Raw genomic sequence first — 24,840 nt, forward strand, 5'->3', positions numbered from 1 at the left:
TCTTTACACCATCATCATCCATTAATACTACAAAAATCAGTATTTACGTCTTTACACCATCATCATCCATTAATACTACAAAAATCAGTATTTACGTCTTTACACCATCATCATCCATTAATACTTAAAAAATCAGTATTTACGTCTTTACACCATCATCATCCATTAATACAACACAAATCAGTATTTAAATCTTGTTGCTCTAAATATTTTCTACAAAACATGTTGACTATGTTGACCTGCCATTTGACGTTGATGTTGTAGTGCCCCCTGGTGTTCATGTCTGTTGATTGCACACACTTCACATAGAGTGTCAGGGCTCATGCAGATTTTCTACACTTTTCACTGGACGGCACAGAAGTTCGTGCGCCCTGACGGGACCGAACCGGAGCGCTTGGTCGCACCGAAAAGCCAGCCTCGATCACGGGTTAGACATCTATACTAGATAAAGCACTTCGTTTGACACATACCCAACATCAAAATGCTTTCTTCCGTTCCCACATGCTGAACGAGAAGGTGTTGGAATTTGGAGAAGTCCCCGAACCACTCGAAGCTCTCCTCCCGCGTGTAGCGCTCGTCCCAGTACTGCGCGTCCCTGTACCTGGCGTTACGGTCCGGCAACACCTCCATACTGCTTATAGTCTTCTGACTATTTTAAATACGTGGGATTACTATATATACGCTTTACATTTACATAAAACAAGACTTCTCGGCGCATTCGGCAATGTGTGAATGCACACGCGTGAACCTCGGTCGTCATGAAGATTTTCAAAATAAGAGTCTTCGGCTGACCGTGCACAAGGAAACTTGTTTAAGGTACAGAAACGTTTTGTGTAAAAAAAAACAATGCCTGTTTAAAAACAAAAAATATTTGTTGATGTGTAGTGTAGTGGGTAATGACCATCGTTACTTATGTACAAAAAATGTCATACAGATTTAATTTAGGCTCAGTTACTTGAACGTGTACAGCGGTTCTGGTCGCATCACTCGGGCAGCAGTATAACTGCACACTTTAATTATCTTAATTCCGCTAGTTGTGTAAAACATCACATTAAGTCCACCTGAGCTCTATGTTTGCGTTATCGCTGCTCGGGCACAACCCAGACTCTTATGTCCAGTGGGCGGGGCGATGACGCACTTCCTGTGGCGCGCTCGCGGATCAGTTCAAAGCCTCGAGTCCAACCGTCCTCGGCGGCGCGAGACTCAACCCGCTTCACTTTTATCGTGTTCGAGATATTTTATTTTCATTTAACGGTGAGTGTACGTGCGATTCGCATGGCTTCGGTTTTCTTTTTGGTTCGTTCACATTATTAAAAATAAAAGTTGAGAAGTAGTGAAGTTGTTGGTAAACTAGTAAACGTCGACCTGAGAATAGCGTTAGCTTAGCATAGCGGACACTGGCGGCCTCGCGAGCGCGTTCCTCAGACTCAAGAGGTTCAGGTCTGGGACTGGTTCAGGTGTAGGTCTAGGACTGGTTCAGGTGTAGGTCTAGGCCTGTTTCGGGTGTAGGTCTAGGGCTGGTTCAGGTGTAGGTCTAGGGCTGGTTCAGGTGTAGGTCTAGGGCTGGTTCAGGTGTAGGTCTAGGACTGGTTCAGGTGTAGGTCTAGGGCTGGTTCAGGTCTAGGGCTGGTTCAGGTCTAGGGCTGGTTCAGGTCTAGGGCTGGTTCAGGTCTAGGGCTGGTTCAGGTCTAGGGCTGGTTCAGGTCTAGGGCTGGTTCAGGTCTAGGGCTGGTTCAGGTCTGGGCCTGGTTCAGGTGTAGGACTGGGCCTGGTTCAGGTGTAGGTGTAGGCCTGGTTCAGGTATGATAGGTCAGGCCGGAGAGGTTCGCTAGGTTAATTAACGGGCGACTGTCCTCTTCTTCAGCAGAGATGTCGTGGGATTTTGTCTTGCCGGTTTCTTTGGACGACTTGTTGAAGTCGGGCGCCATCAACCAGTACGTGGTGCAGGACGTGCTGTCGCCCAAACAACTGCCCTCTCACCTCAACGGTACACACACCTGTCCCCAGTTTAATGTTTTAATTTAAAGTTAACACTAATGCTTTATTGCCAACGTTTTATTGATGTCCATATGCAGATTAATTCACAGGCAGTTGTGTTTTTCCACTTGATTTACACATGAACAACATTTGTTGCAGTCAGAAAAGTAAACTATTAAATTCAACACTTGTGCATGTCTCTCTTGTCCTGAGTCAGGCTTCAGAGCGTCCCTACGCAGCCAGGGTCCCCTGTGTGTGCTGGAGCACTTCGACACGGCCTACAGTGTCCTGCAGTGAGTGCAGCTTCGGTTATCTGTGTACCTGATCAGATTGTGGATTTCCCCAGTGTACACTCATCACTGTAGCCAGCTGTAGTTTGTGATTCCTAAGATGGTTTTTCTAACTGTTTTGAAGACATTGTCGCACAGTGGACGTGACGTTAAAGGAGGACACGCTGGAACTTCTAATTCAAGGTCTGGCTCGGTGACTAATGCATTCAAATGACCCCAGTCATAGTGAAGACTACAAGACCCATGGTTCATCTCTTCCTCCTGTGTTCTCAGTGGTCAGGGGGCTGTCCGTGTCCTTGCCGTCTCTCCTCATGTCCGGCCCCTTGTCGGCGGCGGACCGCAAACAGCAGCTCAACGCGGTCAAAATGAGCGTCTTCTTGCTTTGCAAACTCGCAGAGAATCTGGAGAGCGACTCCTGCAGGGAGAGTGTTGTCACTGCGCCCAGAAAGGTTCGCTGTTTTGCTTCTTTCTTCTCTCGCTAACTAAATCTGAAAGCCCGAGTCTTGAATTCGTTCAACTCCTCCATCATAACCAGCCAATGGTGTTTGAGCCCAGTGATGAGATTATGGCAAAGGTGAGCCGAGTGGCAGAGGGATTGTGTCCTCTAGCTGTCTGATTGGTGGGTAATCTTGGATGTGCAGTACAGGTTGACTGCCCTTCTGTAAGGGCCCACCCACAGTATACATGCCGACCAATCAGAATACCATAGTCTCCCAAAGAAATGGGCTATGGAATGTGATGGGTAGCATACATTGTGTGTGTGTGTGTGTGTGTGTGTCAGACAGCAGAGGTGCGTTTCTCTTTTTGAGTCACTCAGCTTTGAACGTGTTCTTTGGTAATCTGAGGGCAGCTAACCATTGTACATGGGGCTCCAGGTTCCCTTGAATCCCTCTGCACCGCAGCACTGAAGCGTAATGAGACCAGAGGTCGTTGTTTCAGTCTCTGGTGCATCTTCATCATGTCTGTGATTTCCTCTTCCTCTACAGTGTTTAGTACAGCTACACGTAAACAAATCTCTCACTCTTTTGTGTGTGTGTGTGTGTGTGCAGGGGCGTAAGAAGGAGAAGCCGGGCTGTAAGAACGTGCTGCAGTGGGACAGTGAGAGGGAGAAGGTTCTCCAGTGTCTCTCCCAGCTCCTCCAGCTGGACATCCGTGCGCTCTGGAGTCTCTCGCTGGTGGAGGAGGAGTTTGTCAGGTGCCTCCTCTTAACTGGAGATGTTTCACCATCTTCTCCTCCCTCTGCTACTCTCCCCACTACACCTGCTGCTCCCTGTGTAGCTACCATCTCAGAGTCTACAGCTATTCATATACCCCATAATTACCGTTATTCCAATATAACGATTCATGTTGCACATGCTTGTCTATTTCCATCTACTAGTGATGGTGTATTAAGTGTGTGTGTGTGTGTGTGTGTGTGTGTTCTGTAGCTGTGTGACCTGCTGTTGCTATAAGCTCTTGGAGAATCCCACCATTGGACACATGAAGAGTAAACCCACGCGTGATGTCATCATCCATGTCCTGGGAGTGATGGTGAAGAAATACAATCACATGCTTGGTTAGTCAGCACAGATTGATCGTCTGCGTGTCTGTCTGCCCAACAGCACATGGTGTGTGAATCCCAGAGAGGCACATTATCCCCAGTACTGCTGTGTGTGTGTGTGTTGCAGGAGCGTGTGTGAAGGTGATTCAGCTCCTTCAACACTTTGAGCAGCTCTCCAGTGTGTGCGCTCAGGCCGTGGCCACCTGGAGCTCTGAGTATGGCATGCGCTCCATCGTTGGTGAAGTCATGAGGTAGAACCTCCACCCTCACGAACCTCCACCCTCCGCCCACACACTTCATATGGGAAGGGTCCTTTCGCAAGATTTGGATTATTAACAACAACTTATATTTTGCCATATTCGTGTAGCAATATTTTCTAGGTTCAGGAGGTGTGTGTGTGTGTGTGTGTGTGTGTGTGTGTGTGTGTGTGTGTGTGTGTGTGTGTGTGTGTGTGTGTGTGTGTGTGTGTGTGTGTGTGTGTGTGTGTGTGTGTGTGTGTGTGTGTGTGTGTGTGTGTGTGTGTGTGTGTGTGTGTGTGTGTGTGTGTGTGTGTGTGTTCGTGTGTTCGTGTGTTCCAGGGAGATAGGGCAGAGGTCCAGTGAGGAGCTAGCCCGTGAGGGCTCTGGCGTGAAGGCCTTCTCCAGCTTCCTGTCTGAGCTCAGCACTCTGGTCCCTGATGCCATGATACCCAACATCAGTGTGCTGCTCCCACACCTGGAGGGAGAGGTACTCACCTCCTTCAACTGAGCTGTGCACAAACGCACAACATCATACCAAGGCGAATGTGAACTGAAATAGTCTCGAGTTCTCCTGTTTTCCTATTGGCCGGTAATCTTGACAGGGCAGTGTAGATTGGCTGTTGTACGAGCCCGCATGCAGTGATCGAGTCTCGGTCCTCCCAATCTCCTTTTGACAAAAGCTGCTGCGTTCATTTGGTAATCTAAGGGAGAACGTCCCAGAGCCAGATTAAGAGTAAATCCAGATTAAAGACACTTTAGTGCTCATTCTCCACAGACACCGCTGTTGAGTCCAAGACTTGGATTAAGGCACGTTTGGGAAACACTCTGAACCTGTTCTGTTGAACTGGGATTACTGGTGCAGGATTGGGCCTCCCCTTTGATTTGCGCCTCCCTCTTCCAGAGTCCCAGTTTGCGTGTGGCGGTGTGTGAGGTGCTGGGGGAGGCGCTCGTTCGTGTGCTGAGTGGCGACGGCTTGGAGGACTCGGCCCGAGCTGATCGAGATCGTTTCTTCGATACGCTCCAGGAGCACATTCATGACATCAACTCGCACGTCAGAACACGTGTGCTGCAGGTGTACGCACGCATCGTCAATAGCAAGGTGTGTGTGTCCGTCTATGTTTAAGTTTTGATGTTCTGAGTTTTGGATGCAACTGGACTCTCTGTCTCTCTGTCTCTCTCTCTCTGTCTCTCTGTCTCAGGCTCTGCCCTTGTGCAGGTACACTGAGGTGATGGAGTTGGCCGTTGGTCGTCTTTCTGATAAATCGGTCCACGTGTGCAAGAGTGCCATCCAGCTGCTGGCTGCCTTCATCGCCCATAATCCCTACAGCTGCAAGGTCCGTTATAGGGACCGTCTGATGTATCGGTAGCACAGTGGTATCGACCGATTCTGTGTGTGACTTGAGTAATGCTGGTTATCTGATATTTCTTCAGTTAAGCAGTGTGGACTTAAAGAAACCTCTGGAAAAGGAGATGGCCAAACTGAAGGACATGCGGGAGGCTATGAGGGGGACAACACCAGGTGTGTGTGTGTGTGTGTGTGTGTGGGTCTGGTTACGTTGCCCAGTGATGATACCAAGGCGAATGTGAGTTCTCTGGAGGCGTGTCTGAGGTCTTCTGTGTTCCTATTGGCTGGTAATCTTGACAGGACAGCGAAGTTTGGCTGTTCTGTTGTAAGGGCCCGCCTATATTCTTCAAGCTCTCTTTCATGTGCTCTCCACTAGAGAAATGCAGGAGAGTTGGAGGAGTGCTGACATGGGGAGAGGGATGGGGGGGGGGGGGTTGGGGCACAGTCCGATCCTCAGATCTCTGCTAAATCCAGTTGGCTATGAACTGCATCTTTGGTAATCTGAGGGCGTTGGGAGGTTTGGCCAGATCAGTCGTACAGCTGTGGGACGACTGACTGTTGTATTGATTATATTGTGCAGCCATGGTTCCTTTAGTTGTGTAGATCAGCCATTTGAAGCGTGTCTGATCCACGGTTAACTAGTGTAATAACTGTTTTGGAGTGAACTGGTCCTACTGACTGTCTGTCTGTAATGTGCTCGTCTGCATCAGTCGCTGTGATCTCGGCGAGTGACCTGTGGTCAGCGATGGAGCCAGAGGTCTCGAACACAGTCAGAGTTCACCTGGAAGCAGGCAGTGACTCTGAGGAGGAGGAAGAGGAGGGTGAGGAGGACGAGGGTGGTCAGGACAGGAGCGACAGAGACACTGCTGTCCAAATTGCCCAGTTCCTCAGAGACAACAAGTACAGGTAAGAGAACCGGGACACAGGGACTGATTCAATCAGCCATGTGTGTCCACCTGAACTTGAAGTGTGTTGTTGTGTTTTTTAGAAAGGCAGTGCGACTGTGTGTCAAAGCACACACTCTTTATCCCGACTCTCCATTCTTCTCCAATCTGTCTACTGTGAACGCAGATGTGGTGATCAGCACACTGGCCACACTCTTCAAAGGTGTGTAGGGGTGGGGGGGGCATTTGGTTGCTTCAGTTTGTGTAATTCTATAATGGAGGGAATAGAAATTAAGGGTGTACTCACACTAGGCACGGTTTGCTGGATCCGTGCTGGGGCCCGGTTATCCCCCCTCCCCACTCCCCCTCTGGCCTGCACTCACACTCGCTTCAGCAACCCGGCCCGAGCACGCTTACGTCACCACAACGCCGCTTTATTTGGAAAAAAAAGCGCGCTCGCACAACACTATGGAGTTCACGATTCTCTTTTTTTGTATTTTTTGAGTCGTTTTGGGAGTGCAGAAACACGGTGCAAGCACAGATTTATCGATAATTTAACACAACGATTGTCTGCTAATCGCTTTGCCGCTATGACTGTTTAACGTGAGCATCGCATCACTGACGTCATGTTTGAGTTCCAGCGAAATGAACCAATCAGACGAGGCACCAAGCAGGCCCGGGCACGGATAGCGCTCACACTAGAAGCGAGCCGTGCCCGAGTCCACATGAATCGTGCCCTAGCCCACCTCTTCAAGCGGGCCCGAGCACGGTTAACTGATCCGGGCCCGGGCACGGTTGGAGCGCTCACACTAGCCAAACGAACCGTGCTTCGGCAGGCAACCGTGCCCGGGCCCGGATCACAGAGCCTAGTGTGAGTACGCCCTAAATCTTGTTTAAAGCTGCTATGTAGGTTTGGGGGAATTGTCGCCCTCTGGTGGAGAAGGCCGTTCATATGGAGTCAAATTAGGGTCTTTAATGGTGACGAAAAAAAAATATCGCAAATATAAGATTAGCATTTTGCATTTTACGTTCCTAATTTGTTTCTGCAATACTTTCTCCCTTTTGCGTTTCTTTCTTTTGTTTGCGCGTCACTGCTTTTCTTTGTGTCTCGCATTTTACGTTCAGAATTTTTTTTTGCGCTTCTCTCTTTGCTACGGTTTTACCCTCTGTGTGGGGGCGGGGAAAGAGGCGTGGCCAAGAGCGAAAGGCGTGCTGTGAACGTTCAGCGTCAGTTCAGCTTCCTTCCACTCGCTGAACTGAACTGCTGCTGCAGCGCGTCTGGTGTTAAAGGAAGAGAGAGGTCGGGTGTGTGCGAGGTGGTGGCTCATTTCAGGGCATTGTTTTTAATCACTCAGGTTTTCAAAAGATAATTTCAAACCGACCTCAGTAAAATGTTAATAATAATAATATATATTTTTTAAACGTGAAGTTTTAAAAGGGCACTTTCGTTGATAAAGGGCAGAGTTGGTGGTGCTTTAGCACCTGATGTCTATGTGTGCACGCATATACCTGTGGTCCGGCTGGGCGACCGTCTGCCATGATACCAGTAACCAAATTGCCGCGCTGTGTGACTGTTCAACTGATGACGCTGAACGTTCACAGCACGTCTTTCGCTCTTGGCCACGCCTCTTTCCCCGCCCCCACACAGAGGGTAAAACCGGAGCAAAGAAGAGAGAAGCGCAAAAAAAAATTATGAACGTAAAATGGTGACGCGCAAACAAAAGAAAGAAACGCAAAAGGGAGAAAGTATTGCAAAAAAAAGCAGCAACATAAAATGTGAAATGCAAAGAAAAGAAAGAAACGCAAAAGAGGGAAAGTATTGCAGAAACAAATTAGGAACGTAAAATGCAAAATGCTAATCTTATATTTGCGATATTATTTTTTCGTCACCATTTAAAGACCCTAATTTGACTCCATACGTTCATGGCGGTCAGGACTGCATGGTTGATGTTGCTGAACCCACGGCAGGTTCAGACGAGCAGGCGTGTGAGTCTGGAGCGAGGGATGAGGCCCCCCCGCTGGAGAAAGAGGGCAAAGAGGTGAAGGAGGGAGAGGAGACGGAGCTGAAGAAGCAGGAGCTGCTGGTGCAGTACCTGAGGGACACGGAGGGCTTCGCCCTGCAGGTGGAGAGGGCCATCTCCGTCATCACCAACATGCTGTACTGGAAGACCACCACAGGTCTGCCCCACTCACACAGCACCTGGGAACTAGAGGAACATCAGGAGATCTTTAACACCAATAAAGATGTGCACATCTGTGAAAATCCAGAGCAGTTTCCTCCTGCAATAATACCAAAACATTGTCAGTGTTTGCCTAAATCCACCCAAAACTATACTAGGAAGCAACAGTAAGGTGTGTGTGTGTGTGTGTGTGTGTGTGTGTGTGTGTGTGTGTGTGTGTGCATGCGTGTGTGTCCTGCACGTCTCCGCCCCGCAGTGGTCCAGGAGGCGGTGCAGTTCTGCGTGACGGCGTGTGAGTTCAGCGTGGCCGACTCGTTGTGTGGTGTGAGGAAGATGTTGCCTCTGGTGTGGTCCTCTGACACAGCCGTCAAAGACGCCGTCATACAGGCTTACAAGCGCCTGTACCTCGACCCCCAGGGGGACAGCACCAGGTGTGTGTGTGTGTGTGTTCGTGCTGCCACAAACGATTATTTCTATAGTCGACTAATCACCAGTGTTGTATAAAGTATTAGAGACCCATACTTGAGTAAAAGTACAAGTACTCTATCAAAAAATTTACTTGAGTAGAAGTTGAAGTGTTCTTTAAAAACTTTACTTAAGTAGAAGTACAGAAGTATTCAGCATTTTTTGTACTTAAGTATTGCAAATGTATTACTCAAGTACTGAAAGTAAAAAGTACAAGTATTGTTTTGAATTAATTAAAGAAAGCCGTCAAAGTTTGATTATCAATTGTTTTTATACATCACTTACAAATCAAAGATGTCAAAGACTACAAATACAAGTGGTCTGTATGTACAAACAAGTAGCAATTTAAAAAACTGGGCTTAACACTTCGTACACAAAAAACAGGTAACCTATGTCCCGCTACGTCGTAGGTTTGACGCAGAAGTACAAGTTCGCCTTAATTTGGCTGAGAAAACGAGGTGTATTTTGGACGTAAAATCCGTCTGTAGTATTCTAAGCCTGGTTTATACTTTCGCGAGCGACCGTAGCGCGCGGCTCCGCCCACCTCGCGCGACCCTGCGCGAGCGGTGTAGGCGTTTATACTTTCGCGAACGTCGCGAGCGTCGCTGCAGTGTTCTCCGAAACGATAGGTGGCGATAGGTGGCAGTGGAGAATAAAAAACCCCTGCAAAACCGGGGAAAGAACATTTTTACCTGACCAGAGACCGTATATATACACATCAGGCATCAAACGTAAATATGGCTTTGCAGTGTTGTCCGAAACGATACGTTAACAAATACGAGCCTCTTGTAATTCCAGGACGAAACATGAGAGAACGTGAAGACGTTAAGATTGGGCGTTTTGAAAATAAACAACCATTAAATAATGTGATTAAAAAAGCTAATTATTTCGATTCATTTCGAGTATATGTATAAATATTTAACTTAATTAAGTTTAACGTGCTGGGAAATATTGAAATGGACCTTGAAAGTGACGTACAAGTGCTTTAATTCCACCTTGTATAGGTGTATGAACCCGGCAAACATGACTTTGTCCATCGCGCTGAAGCGCGGCGCGCGCGCGAAGTCTGGTTTTGACGCGCCGCGAGCGGCGCGAGGGTCCGCGCGGCGAAAATGACGTAATCGCTGAGGCTCCGCCCGTGCGCGAGGTCGTGCACCTCTTGAATTTTGTAACTTCGCGCGCGCGCCGCGCTTCAGCGCGACCGACAAAGTCATGTTTGCCGGGTTCATACACCTATACAAGGTGGAATTAAAGCACTTGTACGTCACTTTCAAGGTCCATTTAAATATTTTCCAGCACGATAAACATAATTAAGCTAAATATTAATATATATACTCGAAATAATTCGCTTTTTATCACATTATTTAATGGTAGTTTATTTTCAAAACGCCCAATCTTAACGACTTCACGTTCTTTCATGTTTAGTCCTGGAATTACAAGAGGCTCGTATTTGTTAACGTAATTTCAACATTTTAATGTACTTTAGCCTAAATTCCAGCACTTTTCAAACCTGAAACACAAAGCAACAATAAAATGCGTCAGGTAAATGTTCATTCCCCTTTTTTGAGGGGTGTTTCTTTATACTACCACATATAGTTTCGGACAACATTGCAAAGTCATTTATGTTTGATGCCTGGTGTGTGTATATATACGGTCTCTGGTCAGGTAAAATGTTCTTTCACCGGTTTTGCAGGGTTTTTTTATTCTCCACTGCCACCTATCGCCACCTATCGTTTCGGAGAACACTGCAGCGACGTTCGTGAAAGTATAAAGCCTGGTTTATACTCGACGCGCCGCGAGCGGCGCGAGGGTCCGCGCGGCGAAAATGACGTAATCGCTGTGGCTCCGCCCGTGCGCGAGGGCCTCGCGCGCTGTCGCGGCGCGAGGTCGTGCACCTCTCGAATTTTGTAACTTCGCGCGCGCGCCGCGCTTCAGCGCGATGGACAAAGTCATGTTTGCCGGGTTCATACACCTATACAAGGTGGAATTAAAGCACTTGTACGTCACTTTAAAGGTCCATTTCAATATTTCCCAGCACGTTAAACTTAATTAAGTTAAATATTTATACATATACTCGAAATGAATCGAAATAATTCACTTTTTTATCACATTAGTTTATGGTTGTTTATTTTCAAAACGCCCAATCTTAACGTCTTCACGTTCTCTCATGTTTCGCCCTGGAATTACAAGAGGCTCGTATTTGTTAACGTATCGTTTCGGACAACACTGCAAAGCCAAATTTACGTTTGATGCCTGATGTGTTTAAATACGGTCTCTGGTCAGGTAAAAATGTTCTTTCCCCGGTTTTGCAGGGGTTTTTTATTCTCCACTGCCACCTATCGCCACCTATCGTTTCGGAGAACACTGCAGCGACGCTCGCGACGTTCGCGAAAGTATAAACGCCTACACCGCTCGCGCAGGGTCGCGCGAGGTGGGCGGAGCCGCGCGCTACGGTCGCTCGCGAAAGTATAAACCAGGCTTTAACGCCTACACCGCTCGCGCAGGGTCGCGCGAGGTGGGCGGAGCCGCGCGCTACAGTCACTCGCGAAAGTATAAACCAGGCTTAAACCAGGCTTAAAAGGGTGAGCCTACTGCCCTGCGTTTACCCCCAATAAATACCCTTACCCTATAAAAACACTACACTATAAAAATGTTCACGTGATTAGTCAGCATGAAAAGAAACACGGATTACTGTTGCTAAAAACACAATTCAGCGTGACATTGCCTTTATGATTGCCAGCTAATGTTAAGTGAATACTGCTGCACGTCATGGACATAATTAGGTTAGTTAGCTAAGATATCTAACCTAACGCTTACTGACGGTTAAAGCTGGTGTGTCTTCTGTGCGTTATAATGTACAACTTACATTGATGTGGGGTGGTCTCCTCCTCACCCTCAACGCCACGATCACTCGATGTTGAAGGTGTGGAAGGTGCCAATATATGTATATTAATACGCCAACAAGCTTATTATGCAGCACTTATGCTGCTCTTCTGCTGTTACCAAACACGGTACCATCTCTTTTAATTAGATAAAAAGCGAATTATTTGGAATAATATAGAGTATATGTGTATTCGTATAAATATGTAAATTAAGCTGAAGGTGCTGGAAAATACTGCAAATGGACCTTCAAAGTGCCGTACAAGTGCGTGAATTCCACCTTGTAACTTCGCACGCACAAAAATCGAGAGGTTCATGTCATGATCTCGCGACGCGACCGTGCGTGTGGCCAACGCGCATTTTTGCGGCGCGGACCCTTGCGGCAGTCACGACGTGTCAAGTGAACCTAGATTACGAAGCTCAAGTGTTCAGTGAAGGCAGCAGCAGAGTAAACGAGACGCGACCGGAGCATGCGCAGTTTTCTCATAAACAGCCTGATCGCCTGACCCGGTGACGGCGCCAGCTAACAGGTTTATAATTGTAACGAGTAACTACTATACAGCACGTAAAAAATGTATCGGAGTAAAAGTATTAAACTGATGGAAAATATGTAGTGAAGTAAAAGTGGAAGTAGGAGGAAAAAATAATACTCCAGTAAAGTACAGATACAGCATTTTAGTACTTAAGTACAGTAGTGAAGTAGTTCTACTTCGTTACTATACAACTCTGCTAATCACCAATTTTTATGATTAGTCGACTAATCGGATCATATTAATTGGATATAAAACTTATCGCACTAGAATGCAGCTGCTATTAAATAACCATCATTAGATCACTATATGCTAACTAAAAATAAAAACAATTTATATCATGGTTCATTAAACCTTTAATGAAATATACAGTTTGTTGCAACAAACAATTATTAAAATAAGGATAAGGCACTGGCTTAAACAACACAAAAATAAATACATTAATAAAGAAATTATTTTTTAGGATTTTCTTTCCTTCATTTGTCTCTGGCATCAAACTTAGCTACATTGAAATCAAATTAGGTAGGTACCTGAAACTAAGGAATTATTCAGAAAAATAAACATGAGTGCGTGCTAAGGCCAATGAAACAAATCGCTAATGTTAATACTTCATCGTGATAGCTGAAAAAAGTTAACGCTCCGTTCACGCTAATTTTAGCAGCTAACTAGCAATTTAGCAGTGGTTTCCCTGCTCTTAACCCCACCCCTCCTCTCTCTTAACCCCGCCTCTCCTCTCAGAGCCAAGGCCCAGACTCTGGTGGACAGTCTGTCTGAACTGATGTTTGATGCTCCACTGGGAACCATCCAGTGTCTGGAGGAGATTGTGAGTAGCTGAATCGAGTTTGTGCTCCTGAGTGAGTATAGAGATCAAAGAGGCAGGTGGGCATGCGTACCTGTGTACCCGTGTGTGAGTGTGTGTGTTGTGTGTGTGTGTGCAGGTGCAGGAGTTTTTCAGCAGTGACAGTGCGCTGCAGGCGTGTGTGGTTCAGGTGTTGTGGGAGAGATTCTCCGGAAAGAGAGAGACGTCTGCACTACACAGGAGAGCAGCAGTTCTACTGCTGGGCATGGCGGCACGGTAGAACACACACTCTCTCTCTCTCTCTCTCTCACATACACACTGTGTGCAGTTGAAAATCAAGTTGGTCTATATTTATTTATTTGTTGGTGTGTGTGTGTGTGCGCGCGCGCGCGCAGTGCTGAGAGAAAGGTGGTACTTAGCAACCTGGACACACTCTGCTCTGTTGCCCTGGGAGAGAAGGTGACTGAAGACTACCTGCTGGCCAGAGACACAGTCATCACCATCATCAATATAACGGACCACGTGAGAGTACGTACATGCGTTATTCCGCACCAATATAACGGACCACGTGAGAGTACGTACATGCGTTATTCCGCACCAATATAACGGACCACGTGAGAGTACGTACACGCGTTATTCAACACCTATATAACGGACCACGTGAGAGTACGTACACGCGTTATTCAACACCTATATAACGGACCACGTGAGGCTACGTACACGTGTTATTCGGCACCTATATAACGGACCACGTGAGGCTACGTACACGCGTTATTCGGCACCTATATAACGGACCACGTGAGGCTACGTACATGCGTTATTCGGCACCAATATAACGGACCACGTGAGAGTACGTACACGCGTTATTCAACACCTATATAACGGACCACGTGAGTATGTACACGCGTTATTCGGCACCTATATAACGGAACACGTGAGGCTACGTACACGCGTTATTCGGCACCTATATAACGGAACACGTGAGGCTACGTACACGCGTTATTCGGCACCTATATAACGGAACACGTGAGGCTACGTACACGCGTTATTCGGCACCTATATAACGGAACACGTGAGGCTACGTACACGCGTTATTCGGCACCTATATAACGGAACACGTGAGGCTACGTACACGCGTTATTCGGCACCTATATAACGGAACACGTGAGGCTACGTACACGCGTTATTCGGCACCTATATAACGGAACACGTGAGGCTACGTACACGCGTTTTTCGGCACCTATATAACGGACGTAATATAGCGTACATACTCTCTGAATCTCAACCGATTATTTGTGATATGTTTGATTTGTTTCAGCAAGCTAAAGGCCCTCCATTACGGCTTCCAGCAGACCACCATCTCTTCAGCTGTCTGACACAGGCCATCGCTGATGGTAAACAGTTTGTCTCTCTGTCTGATGGTAGACACGTCTGTCTGTCTCTCTCTCTCTCTCTGTGTCTTGGATCCAGGAATCACACGTCCGCATTTTCACCCTCTTGTAACAATACATTAAATTACTGAAAATACATAAAGTCCTGAGTACTGGAATGAGACTAGTGGTTTGTATGTTTATATTTGATAAACAATGCTGTAAGAGTCGATGATCTTACCCTCCCCTCCCCTGTAGGAGTGGTCTTGTCCGACCCCCACTGGCAGACCTTCATGGAACAGGCCGTGCGGCTGGTCTATTTCCTGGCTGAGTCACCTGATCAGCTGTGTGGCCGCCTCCTCCAGCGCACAGCTCGCCTCGTATTGAAGCACATTACAGAGGACGGGCAAACCAACCAATCAGAAACGCCAGAAGGGACCCAGGACTCTGAGCAGCAAGGTAGAGTAGGAAAACGCCCTACTGGGCAGGCCTGCACAATGGGGTGTGTGAAGGCGGGGCTTCACTGACACAATGGGGTGTGTGGAGGCGGGGCTTCACTGACACAATGGGGTGTGTGGAGGCGGGGCTTCACTGACACAATGGGGTGTGTGGAGGCGGGGCTTCACTGACACAATGGGGTGTGTGGAGGCGGGGCTTCACTGACACAATGGGGTGTGTGGAGGCGGGGCTTCACTGACACAATGGGGTGTGTGGAGGCGGGGCTTCACTGACACAATGGGGTGTGTGGAGGCGGGGCTTCACTGACACAATGGGGTGTGTGGAGGCGGGGCTTCACTGACACAATGGGGTGTGTGGAGGCGGGGCTTCACTGACACAATGGGGTGTGTGGAGGCGGGGCTTCACTGACACAATGTTTGTGTGATTTAGCAGACAGGAAAGGTTCTTTGTCATCTACACTGAATGTGCGTTGTACAGTAGGTTAGTGTTATTGTCATGTGACTGAGTTCTGATGTACTGAATTTAGAAGAGGATTAGACTGTATATTCAGTGAGTGTGAGAGTTTTGGTTAGTATTTGTCTGAAGTCAAAAAACCATTGAACTAAATGGGTTGCACTGTTGGTTACAGCAGTAAATACTGGTGCCCCAAGTGTAATAGCCAACAGCAGCAGTAAGTGCAGTTCCCTGTGAGAACAGGGATGTCCAGTACGTTTCACTACAGTGGATGTAACTCTCTTAACAGGGCAAAATAATATGGTTGTGTGTGTCTGTGTGTGTGTGTGTGTGTAGTCAGCTGTGTGAGTCTGGCCCAGCTGCTGTCTGTGTGTGGAGCTGTGGCCTTTTGGCAGGTGTCGTACCTGGAGAGGAGTGTGAGTTCTGAACTCCGACGGAGGAGAGGAGAGAGGGAGGAGAAGGAAGAGAAAGAACCAGCCACAAAGAGCAAGGTCTGTCTGTCTGCCCGCCCACCCGTCTGTCTGTCGGAGCACACTGAGTTTCTTGAGCACTACAAAAAATTGAGAACTAAGACTTTATTTTAAAGGAAACCTTCAGACAGACTCCCGTAGCTGTAGACAAGACTGCCGTCCCCAGATCACGCTGTGTACAGGGCGATCTGGAGCTCTGAAGGCCACGCCGGCCCTGTGATGAACAGCTGGTGGTACTGCCCTCACACACTCTCAATCCCAACACTACTTCCTGCTGCAGGAGGCCAATGACAGCTGTGTGGAGGAGGAGCTTGGCTTGACTGGCGCCTCAGCGGAGGACACGGAGGCGGAGTTTATCCGTAAAATCTGTGAAACTGAATTAATGGCTGGTGAGGGGGGTTCTTTATCTTTTTCATTTACCATTTTATTATTTTCAAACAATGTCAGTGTTCACTCTCTCGCTCTCTCTCTCTCTCTCTCTCTCTCTCTCTCTCTCTCTGCGTGTGTGTAGAGGGGAATATACTGAGTGTGTTCCTCCCTCTGCTGGTGAAGGTGTGTACGTCTCCAGGGCGATACACTCACACACAGCTCACAACTGCCGCCTGTCTCGCTCTCTCCCAGTTCATGATGATCAGGTAAAACTCGGATATTAATCTAGTCTGAACTAAACCTCTGTTCACGGGTAGTAATCTAGTCTGAATTAAACCTCTGTTCACAAGGACAGATGTGAAAGTGCAGTGTGTTACATGATCACGTGTGTGTAAAATCAATCCACACTTCACCATGGAATTTAGAAGTGTCTGATGAACTTTAACCCCTGTGCAGCCCAGCGGTGTGCAGTGAGAACATCCGTCTGATGTTTACCGTCTTGGAGAAGTCTCCTCTCCCCGTCGTCAGGGCCAACGCCATCGTTGCTCTTGGAGATCTGACTGTTCGATTTCCAAACATCCTTGAACCCTGGACACCCAACCTGTACGCCAGGTAGAGTAAGACCTCACCTGCTCTGTGGTCGACACACCTGTACGCCAGGTAGAGTAAGACCTCACCTGCTCTGTGGTCTACACACACATACACACCTGTACGCCTGGTAGAGTAAGACCTCACCTGCTCTGTGGTCGACACACACACACACACACCTGTACGCCAGGTAGAGTAAGACCTCACCTGCTCGGTGGTCTACACACACACCTGTACGCCATGTAGAGTAAGACCTCACCTGCTCTGTGGTCTACACACACACACCTGTACGCCATGTAGAGTAAGACCTCACCTGCTCTGTGGTCTACACACACACACCTGTACGCCATGTAGAGTAAGACCTCACCTGCTCTGTGGTCTACACACACACACCTGTACGCCAGGTAGAGTAAGACCTCACCTGCTCTGTGGTCTACACACACACCTGTACGCCATGTAGAGTAAGACCTCACCTGCTCTGTGGTCTACACACACACACCTGTACGCCAGGTAGAGTAAGACCTCACCTGCTCTGTGGTCTACACACACACCTGTACGCCAGGTAGAGTAAGACCTCACCTGCTCTGTGGTCTACACACACACCTGTACACCAGGTAGAGTAAGACCTCACCTGCTCTGTGGTCTACACACACACACCTGTACACCAGGTAGAGTAAGACCTCACCTGCTCTGTGGTCTACACACACACCTGTACGCCAGGTAGAGTAAGACCTCACCTGCTCTGTGGTCTACACACACACCTGTACGCCAGGTAGAGTAAGACCTCACCTGCTCTGTGGTCTACACACACACCTGTACGCCAGGTAGAGTAAGACCTCACCTGCTCTGTGGTCTACACACACACCTGTACGCCATGTAGAGTAAGACCTCACCTGCTCTGTGGTCTACACACACACCTGTACGCCATGTAGAGTAAGACCTCACCTGCTCTGTGGTCTACACACACACCTGTACGCCAGGTAGAGTAAGACCTCACCTGCTCTGTGGTCTACACACACACCTGTACGCCAGGTAGAGTAAGACCTCACCTGCTCTGTGGTCTACACACACACCTGTACGCCAGGTAGAGTAAGACCTCACCTGCTCTGTGGTCTACACACACACCTGTACGCCAGGTAGAGTAAGACCTCACCTGCTCTGTGGTCTACACACACACACCTGTACACCAGGTAGAGTAAGACCTCACCTGCTCTGTGGTCTACACACACACACACCTGTACACCAGGTAGATTAAGACCTCACCTGCTCTGTGGTCTACACACACACACCTGTACGCCAGGTAGAGTAAGACCTCACCTGCTCTGTGGTCTACACACACACACCTGTACGCCAGGTAGAGTAAGACCTCACCTGCTCTGTGGTCTACACACACACCTGTACGCCAGGTAGAGTAAGACCTCACCTGCTCTGTGGTCTACACACACACCTGTACACCAGGTAGAGTAAGACCTCACCTGCTCTGTGGTCTACACACACACCTGTACACCAGGTAGAGTAAGACCTCACCTGCTCTGTGGTCTACACACACACCTGTACGCCAGGTAGAGTAAGACCTCACCTGCTCTGTGGTCTACACACACACACACCTGTACGCCAGGTAGAGTAAGACCTCACCTGCTCTGTGGTCTACACACACACACACCTGTACGCCAGGTAGAGTAAGACCTCACCTGCTCTGTGGTCTACACACACACACACCTGTACGCCAGGTAGAGTAAGACCTCACCTGCTCTGTGGTCTACACACACACACACACCTGTACGCCAGGTAGAGTAAGACCTCACCTGCTCTGTGGTCTACACACACACACCTGTACGCCAGGTAGAGTAAGACCTCACCTGCTCTGTGGTCTACACACACACCTGTACGCCAGGTAGAGTAAGACCTCACCTGCTCTGTGGTCTACACACACACCTGTACGCCAGGTAGAGTAAGACCTCACCTGCTCTGTGGTCTACACACACACCTGTACGCCATGTAGAGTAAGACCTCACCTGCTCTGTGGTCTACACACACACCTGTACGCCATGTAGAGTAAGACCTCACCTGCTCTGTGGTCTACACACACACCTGTACGCCAGGTAGAGTAAGACCTCACCTGCTCTGTGGTCTACACACACACACCTGTACACCAGGTAGAGTAAGACCTCACCTGCTCTGTGGTCTACACACACACACACCTGTACACCAGGTAGAGTAAGACCTCACCTGCTCTGTGGTCTACACACACGCACCTGTACACCAGGTAGAGTAAGACCTCATCTGCTCTGTGGTCTACACACACACACACACACACACACCTGTACACCAGGTAGAGTAAGACCTCACCTGCTCTGTGGTCTACACACACACACCTGTACACCAGGTAGATTAAGACCTCACCTGCTCTGTGGTCTACACACACACACACACACACACACACACACACCTGTACACCAGGTAGAGTAAGACCTCACCTGCTCTGTGGTCTACACACACACACACACACACACACACACACACACACACACACCTGTACACCAGGTAGAGTAAGACCTCACCTGCTCTGTGGTCTACACACACACACCTGTACACCAGGTAGATTAAGACCTCACCTGCTCTGTGGTCTACACACACACACCTGTACGCCAGGTAGAGTAAGACCTCACCTGCTCTGTGGTCTACACACACACCTGTACACCAGGTAGAGTAAGACCTCACCTGCTCTGTGGTCTACACACACACCTGTACACCAGGTAGAGTAAGACCTCACCTGCTCTGTGGTCTACACACACACCTGTACGCCATGTAGAGTAAGACCTCACCTGCTCTGTGGTCTACACACACACCTGTACGCCAGGTAGAGTAAGACCTCACCTGCTCTGTGGTCTACACACACACACCTGTACGCCAGGTAGAGTAAGACCTCACCTGCTCTGTGGTCTACACACACACACACCTGTACACCAGGTAGATTAAGACCTCACCTGCTCTGTGGTCTACACACACACACCTGTACGCCAGGTAGAGTAAGACCTCACCTGCTCTGTGGTCTACACACACACCTGTACGCCAGGTAGAGTAAGACCTCACCTGCTCTGTGGTCTACACACACACCTGTACACCAGGTAGAGTAAGACCTCACCTGCTCTGTGGTCTACACACACACCTGTACACCAGGTAGAGTAAGACCTCACCTGCTCTGTGGTCTACACACACACCTGTACGCCATGTAGAGTAAGACCTCACCTGCTCTGTGGTCTACACACACACCTGTACGCCATGTAGAGTAAGACCTCACCTGCTCTGTGGTCTACACACACACACCTGTACGCCATGTAGAGTAAGACCTCACCTGCTCTGTGGTCTACACACACACACCTGTACACCAGGTAGAGTAAGACCTCACCTGCTCTGTGGTCTACACACACACACACCTGTACGCCAGGTAGAGTAAGACCTCACCTGCTCTGTGGTCTACACACACACCTGTACGCCAGGTAGAGTAAGACCTCACCTGCTCTGTGGTCTACACACACACCTGTACGCCAGGTAGAGTAAGACCTCACCTGCTCTGTGGTCTACACACACACACACCTGTACGCCAGGTAGAGTAAGACCTCACCTGCTCTGTGGTCTACACACACACACCTGTACACCAGGTAGAGTAAGACCTCACCTGCTCTGTGGTCTACACACACACCTGTACACCAGGTAGAGTAAGACCTCACCTGCTCTGTGGTCTACACACACACCTGTACGCCAGGTAGAGTAAGACCTCACCTGCTCTGTGGTCTACACACACACCTGTACGCCAGGTAGAGTAAGACCTCACCTGCTCTGTGGTCTACACACACACACCTGTACACCAGGTAGAGTAAGACCTCACCTGCTCTGTGGTCTACACACACACACACACCTGTACACCAGGTAGAGTAAGACCTCACCTGCTCTGTGGTCTACACACACACACCTGTACACCAGGTAGAGTAAGACCTCACCTGCTCTGTGGTCTACACACACACACCTGTACACCAGGTAGATTAAGACCTCACCTGCTCTGTGGTCTACACACACACACACACCTGTACACCAGGTAGAGTAAGACCTCACCTGCTCTGTGGTCTACACACACACACACACACACCTGTACACCAGGTAGAGTAAGACCTCACCTGCTCTGTGGTCTACACACACACACCTGTACGCCAGGTAGAGTAAGACCTCACCTGCTCTGTGGTCTACACACACACACCTGTACGCCAGGTAGAGTAAGACCTCACCTGCACTGTGATCGACACACACACATCTGTACGCCAGGTAGAGTAAGACCTCACCTGCACTGTGATCGACACACACACATCTGTACGCCAGGTAGAGTAAGACCTCACCTGCTCTTAACGGGGCTGGTCTGTGTTCTCAGCTCTCCACCCATCGTCGACGTACAGATGTTGTTCGCTAACCTCTCGTACGCTGTGCTTGTGCAGGCTGTGTGATGAAGAGCCTTCTGTACGGCTGACGGCCATCACGGTCCTCACCCAGCTGGTTCTGAAGGACGTGATGAAGGTCAAAGGTCAGGTCAGCGAGGTCGCAGTGCTCCTGCTCGACCCTGAGCCGCACATCGCCAGCCTGGCACTCAACTTCTTCAACGAGCTCTCAGCCAAGGTAAGCACCCCACTCGCCCGGCTGCAGACTCCTGGGTGGAGGTTGCGTGGGTCTGGTGTGGAAGGAGAGGTGGAGATGTTTACCAGCGTTGTGGATGTGGGGAGATCAGGAGAGCTTCTGTCTCACCGCTCTGTTACTTCCTGGTTTTAATGACTGGTGCTTCCTCCTTCAGGACAACGCCATCTACAACCTGCTGCCAGACATCATTAGCCGACTGTCAGATCCAGAGAGGGGGATGAGTGAAGAGGACTTCAACACGATTATGAAGTGTGTGTGTGTGTGTGTGTGTGTGTGTGTGTGTGTGTGTGTGTGGTCTCTAGAGCATGTGTTGGTAGGTGACGTCCTCACTGTTGGTGTCTGTTGCAGGAAGCTGTTCTCCTACATCACTAAGGAGCGGCAGACAGAGAGTCTGGTGGAGAAACTGTGTCAGCGCTTCAGAACAGCCAAGTGAGAAATACACTCTCTCTCTCTCTTTCTCTCTCTCTCATATCCAGCACTCGGCTCTCTCACTCTTCTCTGGGTGTCTTCACTCGGATGTGTGTACGGTGGTGAAGTCATGTCAGCAACACGTTTCTGAATGTTTGTTTGTTAGTAACTGCTAGCTTTAAGCCACTCACCCGAAGCGTTTCCCTCCCAGGACGGAGCGTCAGTGGGCGGACCTGTCCGTCTCCCTCTCTCTGCTGTCCGTGTGTGAGCGGGGATTTAAGAAGCTGCAGGAATGCTGGGAGTGTTACAGTGACAAGCTCACGGAAGACGGCGTCTACCAGCCCCTCCTCTCCATCATGGCCAAACTCCGCCGCCGTGCCAAACCCCAGTTCAAGGTTACACACGCACTCCTACTTAAATCACACTTTTAGCTGGTCACTTTACCAAATGATTTGCGTGCCGATGACGTGAATTAGTAATTTTACTTTATCATTGTGTGTACTATAACTTTTTCTGTACCTTCACTGATTCAGAATCTTGATACTCTTGTCATTCAAGTAACGGTAGATGTCACTGTGAACTCCAGCGTCCCATTACAGGATTGTAGTGAAATGTCTCAATGCTGCCCCCTTGTGGTGCAGGCCCAGGTGGAGGAGTTTGAGAAGAGGCTGACAGCAGTGCACACCAAGGGTCTGGAGAATGTGGAGAACGAGGAGACACCACAGGAGCTCGTGGAGAACACGCACACGCCTGCGCCCAAGAGTACCCGCCGACCCACACGGGGTAACACACACACACACGGCCCATATGGGGTAAAACACACACACACACACACACACACACACTGTAGATCTAAGAACAAACACCTGCTCTTTGAGCTCGCTCTGGTGTGCGGCATTAAACCTCCACTTCTCCCCCCCCCCAAAAGGGCGTGGAAAGCCCAGGATGGACGACAGTGACTTGGTGACCCCCAAACGCTCGCGTGCTCGCCCTAAAGCGGTCATTACCTTCAGCAGTGATGAAGACCAGGAGGAAGACGGTGAGACCGCCCCGCCGGCTCTCCACAGCCGTTTGGGTTTTAAGACTGATTTGTGTCCGTCGACCATTTAATCATTTACCGCTAGTGATTCCAAAGGAAAGTCTGAACTGATGAATATTGCTCCAGTTTTGCTCTCTCCTGATTGGCTCAGCTGTGCCTGTGTAGTCTAGTCCTCATTGGCCTTCAAGTGTTTTGTCTTTTTCCCGCCCCAGATGCTGTGATGGCGGAGAGTGAGACACCTAAAGTGACCACACCCATCTCACGCACCAGACGCACTCGTCTACGCCACTGACCCCACGACCCTATGATCATGACTATTTGTACAACCCTCCTTCCTCTTTCGCTACATCTTTCTGTCCCCTAAACTCCTTTAGTCTATTGTATGTTTGTTTCTTTTTGTTTAATAAATAAAGAAATGTTACCTTTTTTCACCGCAATCGAAATTTGACCTCCGCTTTTACGCATCTGTGCAGTGTAGGGGGCTGTGAATCACACGTGCCCAGAGCGGTGGGCAGCCCTAGCCCGGCGCCCGGGGAGCAGTTGGGGTTAGGTGCCTTGCTCAAGGGCACCTCAGTCATGGCCTCACGTCTGGGAATCGAACCCACGACCCTCCGGTCACAAGACCAGTTCCCTACCACCAGACCATGACTGCCCCTAATCTTAACTTTTCTTTAACCTTTTATCCTTTTGTATATTACTTCTGGTTTTATGCTGAACAGCGCTTTGTAACTCATGTTTTTATTAAATCTTCAGACTGTTTTGTTCTGTTTTCCTTTTGTAATAATAGAGTTTGACGTTTGCCAGAAGCCTGTCTGATACCAGCTCGATTTGTTGGTAGTGTTAATCCATTTTCACATGTGAAAATGTGTCCTGGACCCTATCCAGAGTTTTCCTCCGTCCCACGTAGCACACAGCGGGAGACTGGTCCTGCAGTCCACACCCGGTGACCTCGTGAAGAATAATTCCACCAGAACCGCCCCGCAAAGGGGAGTCTCTCGTTGTGGCCTCCCGCACCTCAACATAGAGAGGAGACGGTTAAGGTGGTTTGGGCATCTGGTAAGGATGCCACATGGGTGCCTCCCTAGGGAAGAACTCTGGGCATGTCCAACCGGGAGGAGACCCCAGGGAAGACCCAGAACACGCAGGAGAGATTATATCTCTCGGTTATCCTGGGAACACCTCGGTATCCCCCAGAAGAGCTAGAAGAGGTGGCTTTGGAGAAGGAAACCTGGACAACCTCCTTTCGTTTGGCTACTGCCCCCGCGACTCGAACCAGGATAAAGCGGAGATAGATAGATAGTGATTAGTATTGTACATAAAAACAGTGTACAGGCAGTGATGGCTTAGTTGCCTTGAAAAAGTAATCGATTTCTGATTATGCCTTTAAAATGTAACTTAGTTATGTTACTGATTACTTGATTTTAAAGTAACTACGTTATTACAAGTTACTGTAGTAGTTACATTCAGCAGCAAAATTAGTTTTTCCAATAGGCCTACTCATTTTATTGGAAGTGCATTTTTAACAGTAACAATGTATCTCCTCACATTTAAATAATGTCTCCTGACATCACGTTTGTGTTTCTGCGCGGTAGTAAATGTAGTAATACAAACGAACTGCTCAGACAGCTATTGTGAAATGAAATACAATTACAATTTCAAGCATTTTTAAGTAGGCTACGTTAGCCTAAATTCCAGCACTTTCCAAACCTGGAACACAATGCAACATTAAAATTCATGAGGTAAATGTTCATTCCCCTGTGTTTGAGGGGTGTTTCTTTATACTACCACATATCGTTACGGACAATACTGCACAGAATGACGTGAACGCGCTCGCGCTCTCACGGTCGCGCGCATTGTGCGGAGTCGAGCGCT

General features: G+C 48.7%; 2 protein-coding genes and 2 non-coding genes across 6 annotated transcripts in view; 3 read left to right on the forward strand and 1 right to left on the reverse strand.

The window, feature by feature from the left end:
* The window catches only part of ece2a (endothelin converting enzyme 2a), a 44,315-nt gene extending 42,866 nt beyond the window's left edge, over positions 1-1,449 (reverse strand). The window contains exon 1 of one of the 2 annotated variants that reach the window (XM_076981631.1): positions 471-1,095. In XM_076981631.1, coding sequence (XP_076837746.1) covers positions 471-630 — 160 coding nt within the window. In that variant the 5' untranslated portion in view covers positions 631-1,095. Of the gene's footprint in view, positions 1-470 lie in introns of both variants that reach the window. The other variant, XM_076981632.1, reaches the window with a different exon arrangement.
* Positions 1,126-23,405, forward strand: ncapd2 (non-SMC condensin I complex, subunit D2). Of its 2 annotated transcripts, none has more exons than XM_076981630.1 (32): positions 1,126-1,254; positions 1,868-1,987; positions 2,195-2,270; positions 2,392-2,450; positions 2,541-2,716; positions 3,317-3,462; positions 3,695-3,822; positions 3,935-4,058; positions 4,386-4,533; positions 4,948-5,145; positions 5,246-5,380; positions 5,478-5,565; positions 6,102-6,297; positions 6,380-6,498; positions 8,244-8,453; positions 8,712-8,886; positions 13,069-13,153; positions 13,269-13,405; positions 13,525-13,657; positions 14,448-14,523; positions 14,758-14,958; positions 15,748-15,902; positions 16,162-16,270; positions 16,393-16,516; positions 16,707-16,862; positions 21,326-21,503; positions 21,676-21,770; positions 21,870-21,950; positions 22,141-22,324; positions 22,571-22,712; positions 22,858-22,968; positions 23,181-23,405. In XM_076981630.1, exons 2-32 carry the CDS (start codon positions 1,870-1,872, stop codon positions 23,258-23,260), a joined length of 4,143 nt encoding a protein of 1,380 aa, XP_076837745.1. In that variant the 5' UTR covers positions 1,126-1,254; positions 1,868-1,869; the 3' UTR covers positions 23,261-23,405. The 2 variants fall into 2 exon arrangements, with proteins under 2 accessions (XP_076837745.1, XP_076837744.1); XM_076981629.1 differs by having other exon boundaries at positions 1,137-1,254; positions 1,865-1,987.
* LOC143483426 (small nucleolar RNA U85) lies at positions 2,817-3,116 on the forward strand. The gene has a single exon (XR_013122505.1). It is a non-coding gene; the product is annotated as a small nucleolar RNA U85 (small nucleolar RNA).
* On the forward strand, positions 5,605-5,901 carry LOC143483430 (small nucleolar RNA U85). The gene has a single exon (XR_013122509.1). It is a non-coding gene; the product is annotated as a small nucleolar RNA U85 (small nucleolar RNA).
* Positions 23,406-24,840: the final 1,435 nt, after the last annotated feature.

The sequence above is a fragment of the Brachyhypopomus gauderio genome, chromosome 19 (genome assembly GCF_052324685.1).
Source record: "Brachyhypopomus gauderio isolate BG-103 chromosome 19, BGAUD_0.2, whole genome shotgun sequence".
NCBI lineage: Eukaryota > Metazoa > Chordata > Actinopteri > Gymnotiformes > Hypopomidae > Brachyhypopomus > Brachyhypopomus gauderio.

Excerpts from the sequence above, each read along its gene's own strand:
- ncapd2 (XM_076981630.1), top strand. The coding sequence starts at position 1,870 with ATGTCGTGGGATTTTGTCTTGCCGGTTTCTTTGGACGACTTGTTGAAG. Across the intron at positions 16,863-21,325 it reads ACACCCAACCTGTACGCCAG|GCTGTGTGATGAAGAGCCTT; the intron begins GTAGAGTAAGAC and ends GTGCTTGTGCAG. Across the intron at positions 22,325-22,570 it reads GTGCCAAACCCCAGTTCAAG|GCCCAGGTGGAGGAGTTTGA; the intron begins GTTACACACGCA and ends CTTGTGGTGCAG.